The following is a 6,443-nucleotide window of genomic DNA, read 5'->3' as shown; positions in this document are numbered from 1 at the left end:
CACTTATAAAACTACTGGCTTTGTAGGACAAGGAGTGACAGAAACATATAGGCACAGATGCTCCATGTAGAAATGGAGTGTTTTCACAAACTCAAGTGTTTGAGGGATGTAAAAACAATCTGTATGATCCCAAATGAAATGTCTAAATCATGTAAAACTAGCGGGGTGCCTGAGTGGCTCAGTAGGTTAAGCGTCTGCCTTCGGCTCCAGTCATGATCTCAGGGTCCTGGGATCGAGCCCTGTGTCAGGCTCCCTGCTCCGCAGAGAGTCTGTTTCCCCTCTCCCTCTGCCCGCCTCCCCATGCTTGCTCACTCACTCTCTCAAATAAATAAAATCTTTAAAAAAACAAAGTAAAACTAGCAAACAACTAGTTTTCTAATTGCATGACTACATGACTGGGTCCCATAGATTATCAAGCCTAAAAGAGGTGTCACGAACATGGTCACTTTACTCACTTTATTCATAATATCTAGTTCACAGCGAAGTCGTTGGATGGCACTACCAATTTTAAGGAGCTGAATCCTTAATACATCATCAATAGGAAGACAAGCAGCTACTCTGTAAGAAAAATCTTAAAGACATGGTGGTTTTTCAAGTTTTTGAAGCAGATAAGTAACAGATGACATATGAATCAGACAATGTCTTTTTGAGATAAACCCTCTCTACAGGGCTCCCAAAGAATGTATTTGACATAATTAATACTAAAATACACTAGCTAGTGAGTATATATTCTTAGGAAGTTCTGAAATTAATTTATTTTTCCATAATTGGTTTTAGAAATGTCTTTTATTTACTTATTTTTAGCAGTATAGGCAGTATTGGCTTATAGAAGCCAAATTACACTGTCAAGATGTGAGAAGAGCGAGGTCCGAGAGAGCTGCGCCCCAGGGTTTGGGTTTCTGACTTTTATCAACAGGTTTTTTTTTTTTGGTCTTTTAAACATGAAAATCAAACCCATGGTATAAGAAGTCAATCTGCTAAAAGACTAGAAAAATGGCTACAGTAACTGGACCTAATAACCAGAGCAATGATAGGTACATAAGATAAATAAGTCTTAGAATTAGGGTCCTTTTGAAAGGCATCTTAAAGAAAAGGGAGAGTTCTGACACTCAAGTTTTTGGATGTGCCCCGTTTACTGCAATTTGGTCTACGGCCACACCACCCTGAATGTGCCCGATCTCGTCTGCAATTTGAACTTAACAGGAAAACTTTAAGATTAGAGTACTCAGAAAATTTAAGAACTTCGTTACATTTAAAAAATCCTCATTTTTTTAAAAGCCCAAAAAATATGTTTTCAGAGCAAATAAAAATATTAAAATTTTTGGTTTCATTAAACAAAAATAATTTAGTAAAATATCAAAGGCCACAGGAAGGAAGCTGACTTTTCATACCTATTGGATTTGAAGGAAGAGACTCATCTTTTAGATTTTCGTCCCATTCATGTAGCTGTTTCTTGATTCTATCCATTAAAGTTTCCTTGTTTAAAGTAAAAGCAGCCATAATAAGGTTCACAGACTTTTTAGAACATACTGCTAGATTTTCAACTCTCTTTAATAAAACTAATATATTAATACCAATTTAAGTCTTCACTCTACTAAAATCTGAGTCCCAGTTTAAAAGTGTCTGTTTTCTTATGCTCAGATGATCAAAGTCCCAGCTTGTGTGCCTGGCACTAAGTTAGCTTTCCAGGCCTCTCCCCTCCACTGTCTCTTTCCCTACTGGCACATGCTCCTGACTCACTGCCTTCTAAGTGTTTTTTGATCAACTGTGTGGAACTGGTCTCCCTTCTCCCCCTTTCTAGGATGGCTTTTCTGACTCTGTTCATAGGGATAGTGGCTCATAAAAACTTCACGAGCACTTGCTACCTACATACCTTACTTGGCACCTATTTAGTACACAAGAGTACCTACTATCTTTTCACAAATACTTGTCTGTTGTGTTATCTGTAATGGCCCAAAGCTGCTGCAGGGCAGAGTGAACTGTAGTTTCCTTTAGTGTTGTGCTTGTGATAAGTGTTCAACCTTCAGTGTTTAGTCTTCCCAAGCAAGAGTCCACATCTGTGCGTGAGGTGATTCACTAAGGGAAATGACTGACATTTGTTGAATGCCTACTGTGTGCCAAGTACAATGACTATCATTATCCCCATTTTTTAAAATCAATTTCTTTAGGTAAGTAATTTGCCCCATGCCACAGAGGAAATGATAGAAAAGCTTCGAACAGTGTTTGTGTCTAAAACCCAGATTCTTTGAAGAATTCCAGTTTAAGTTTTGCAAGGCATGGTGATACTGAAGTATTACAATTTGAGGAGCAAAATGCTTGTGGATATAATAGACTAACTGGGGATCAGGAGATAATAAGTTCATATATTTAGGAAAAAAAACCAAACATTATTATGGGATTCTTTAATTTTCTAAATTCTACCTACACTTACCACATTTCAAATCCTTAATAGACCCCAAATGTCTCATCTTGTCCTGAATTTATAAGCCACTAAAAACTGGAAAATGAAAAATTCTATAGATTAAAGGCAAAGTAAGTCCAGTAGTATCTGATGCAAATGCTCTACCTAAATGTAAAGGATGCTCTACTTAAATGTAAAGGATGGCATTAGTTCTGAAAATGAGATACCACTGAGTATGAAAGCCTATGTTTCATTCTAATGACCCTTAATTATGAACAGGCTTACCATAGAAAGAAAAATGTACCAGGTAATACTCACAGCATCATATAAGGAATATAGCCAGCGAGGCCATGAAGTCAAATTTGCACAATGAAACTTTCTCTGAAAACAGAAAAAAGAAAGTCACTTAAGAAACTCTATAAAGATTCTTATAGTGGAAAGAAAAATATTTGAAAATTGATTTTGGCTCTGGAAAAGATTTTTTAATTTCAAAACTATGGAACATTTTGTAGATAACCCTGTAACAGATGATTTTCTATTAAATTTGACAATCATGTTTTTATATCTTTATATTGTACCTAGAATCCTCTCCTACTGGCAAAATTTAAGTATAAAATTTCAGTGCCAAGCAAACTTAGTAAAATTAAGATGAACTTGAAGAGTGACTAAACATACTTCAGTTGACCACATTATCTGCTTTTATACTATTGATTACTTGTTCAGTATATAAGCAGTGAAAACTCAAAATATCATCCAAATGGTCTTTGTGTAAAACTTTAAATGGCTTTCAAATGAATTACCTTACCACAGGGGCAAACATAAGAAATTCGGCAATTCCAAGAAAACAATGATCATACACTTAAGACTCAACATGATTAAGTCCCCATTTCACAGAATCAGGGAAAGGGGAAAACCACTGCGTATGTCTTCCAATTGTATTTTGGAATCCAAATGAAAGCATGCCTAAAACCATAGAAAAATGTGAATTATACTTAAATTCCAGTGCAATTTCTATGTTTGATGAGAAGGCTTGATAATCATTAAGATGTCAGTCCTCAAAGTATATATTAAATGTAATACCAATGAGACTGGAATTTAGAAGGGTAAGTTAAAGTTGATTTGGAAAAATAAATGTATAAAACCTACCAAGAAAGTTTGGAAAGAGAAGTATTCTAGAGGACACAAAAACATGCCTGAGAGAACGCATTGCAGTAGTGCTGTTAACAGCAACAAACTGAAAACAACCTAAATGTCAAGGTACAATAGATTGTTGTGTATGTATGTAAGAGAGGATATGCTGCACCTGATCAAACAAGGCATATCAAACCCACAGAGTATAATGAGTGATTTCATCTTTCTCAATAAAGAAAACAAAACCTACATAGGTACAGATATTCATACTTTTGTAAACTGTCAGACATCGGCCATGACACATGAAAAGTAGGTGGGAACGGAGGAAGGTGGGGACTGTCCCAGAGTGGAAGAGGAAAAGCAAGCTACAAGACTTAACAAAATGAAAGGGAAATCCTATGTTTGTACCTGCAAGACCAAATGAACGGGTATGAAATGGGGTAGGTACACGACATGTAGGAAAGACTTGGCGGACTTGGTTGACAGTTACGAACTAACTCGGGTTGCAGAGCTCACATCCTACTCTCTCCGCATCCTATGGTTTTGAAGACATCCAGAATCTAAAATGAGACAATAACGTTCCCCTTCTGTAACAGCCAGAAATGGGAACTTCAATTGTCAGGGATCAGGATGCTAAGAGGGGTCAAGAGTTTGCTTCAGGGATGATCAGTCTGGAGCTGCCATCAAGGGGACATGATAATCGTTTTCAAGTATTTGAGGGTACTACTACATGGATGAGGATAGACTTGTTTTTCAAGGCTCATGAACCACTGGATTCTTTAATGAGAATTTTTGGTTCAATATAATCCTTCTTGTATTTGAAGCTACCAAAAGATGGGTTTGGGATGGCCTCCAAGTACGTGTTCAAAAAGTGATTTAAGCCAGAAGAGCCAGAACATAAGACACTTAAGTTACTCTCCAATCAGTTCTTTACGTTTCAGACAAAAAAAACTAAGGCTAAGGATTTAAGTCACAGTACAAATAAATACTACAGAATAAACACAGAATAAATACAGAATAAAAACATGCTAAAGCAGCCTATCAGGTAACCCTGACTATTCAGTAATAGCAAAGGCGACCACTGTACATTTCTTACAAAAATTCTGCGTTTGGTAGCATTATCATCCCCATTCTAAAGATAAGGAAACAGAAGCACAGGATGGTAAAATGTGCCCAAGGTCACAGTTCATCAATGGGGAGTTGCTAGGCTGTAAATCCAGGAGTCTGACTCTAACCATTACTCATATATTAAAAAAATATTTTGAGCACCCAATATGTGTCAGGCATTATCTTGATGCATTTGGGGTATACCAGTGATTAAAACAAAAAAATACTAAAATCATTGTCCTGTAGAGCATTATGTTCTAGTGCAGAGAAGCTTACTTTCTAGTGGTATACTCAGAATTACAAAATGACAAAAATGCAACGAAGCTTCAGTGTGGCTGATTGACACACACTACACACTCCCAGCTCAGTTAATATACACTTAGAATGATGTGAGAATGATCATTTTTGTAATACAAAAGCATATAATTTTATTTGGTACCCATGTCAAGATAAAGAGAAACCAAACCAATTTATTCATCTACAAACATTCCTTCCCATGAGAATATACGGCGAACAGGGCATGGCTGGCTAGTCTACTAAGAACAGCGCAGCGGGTCAGGATGGTTACCACGTGCCCTGCCGCCCACGCATGCTTGGAGAATGTGACCAAGCTGCAATGCAGGTATCTCAGTTCTGTAACTTTTTAAAGTGAGAAGGCCAATAAAATTCTCTTATCAGGATTATCTTAACAGATTCTAAAGTTCCATTTATAGATCAATTAAATATATTTAGCCTCAATATTTGTGATGTGTTTTATACAGTCAACTATACAAACTGAAGAGAAGTATACCAGAAAAGACTAGCTAGCTTGTACAGAGCAGATAATGCCCAAATTTAAGCCATTTCAATATCTGAAATTTAGAAGTCCAATTTAGACTTTTGACACAATAGCAGAGGCTCCTGTCTCATATCTGGGTAATAGTGATGGTAAGTTCTAGCAATTTATGGGCATTCTTCACATATATCAACACCATGACTTAACTTCTTAAAAGGGCTATACCTCAAAAAATTTTAATACTAGCCCCAAAGTTAGGTGCTTAAAAGTGACCAATGACTGATTCTCTAGTGAAGAAGTATTCACTCTGGGAACAGGATTTACTATCGAAAGCAGGCAGAAAGGCCCTTAAAATGAAATCTCTGTTACCTGAACATAATCCATCACATTCTTCCATTTTTAAGCTTCATAACTATAGCTCCAACTTTGCCTTCCAACAATGTGGGATATTAAAAAAATGTGAAGCTCCACTTAAATGGCTCTTTGAAGGGCAACGAAATTGGAAGAGTAATTTAAAAGGCTAAACATGAATAGTAAATCATTACCACTGATACACACAGTGACCAAAGGTGATCATTTACTGTATTAAATCCCATCACAATCTGCAATGTAAATAATGAAAATAATCTATCCAAGTAATTCAATAGCTACTAGTTTTTGTTTCCTTCCTTCTTTTACCAAATCCCTACTTGCGTGTAAAACGGGAGACGGAAGGATATGCTCTTCCCTGCTCTGAGAGTTCTGACCTCCTCCCGGCAGATGCACACACCTACAGGGGTAAGATGTATGCCCGGGAAATCACGACTGTTCGCGGGAGTCCCTGACTACACAGGGCCTACGATTTCAAGACTTTTTTCTTCTTTAGTATAAAAACAGGCAACAGATGCTATTTTTTTTACTGCTCCTATTATTATTCTGGGACAAGACAAAACCAGATGCTGAAGTTCCTATGGGAAGGTGAAGCGATAGTAGCCTTCACAAACACCTTGAAAAAAGAGACCAGTAAGGGGTTACCAGTCATACTTACAT

General features: G+C 36.9%; 1 protein-coding gene across 4 annotated transcripts in view; it reads right to left on the bottom strand.

Annotated features, from left to right (window-relative positions):
- CRBN (cereblon) overlaps nucleotides 1-6,443 on the bottom strand; it is a 35,995-nt gene that overhangs the window by 7,738 nt on the left and 21,814 nt on the right. For all 4 annotated transcript variants that reach the window (XM_028101587.2, XM_028101589.2, XM_028101588.2 and 1 more), the window contains 3 exons: nucleotides 2,720-2,782; nucleotides 1,392-1,476; nucleotides 456-571 (listed from right to left, as the gene is read on the bottom strand). In XM_028101587.2, coding sequence (XP_027957388.2) covers nucleotides 456-571; nucleotides 1,392-1,476; nucleotides 2,720-2,782 — 264 coding nt within the window. The remainder of the gene's footprint in view (nucleotides 1-455; nucleotides 572-1,391; nucleotides 1,477-2,719; nucleotides 2,783-6,443) is intronic.

The sequence above is a fragment of the Eumetopias jubatus genome, unplaced genomic scaffold (assembly GCF_037043125.1).
Source record: "Eumetopias jubatus isolate StellerSeaLion01/CBP00866 unplaced genomic scaffold, mEumJub1_p1.0 scaffold_1, whole genome shotgun sequence".
Classification (NCBI taxonomy): Eukaryota; Metazoa; Chordata; class Mammalia; order Carnivora; family Otariidae; genus Eumetopias; species Eumetopias jubatus.
This window is presented reverse-complemented; position numbering and strand designations above follow the sequence as displayed.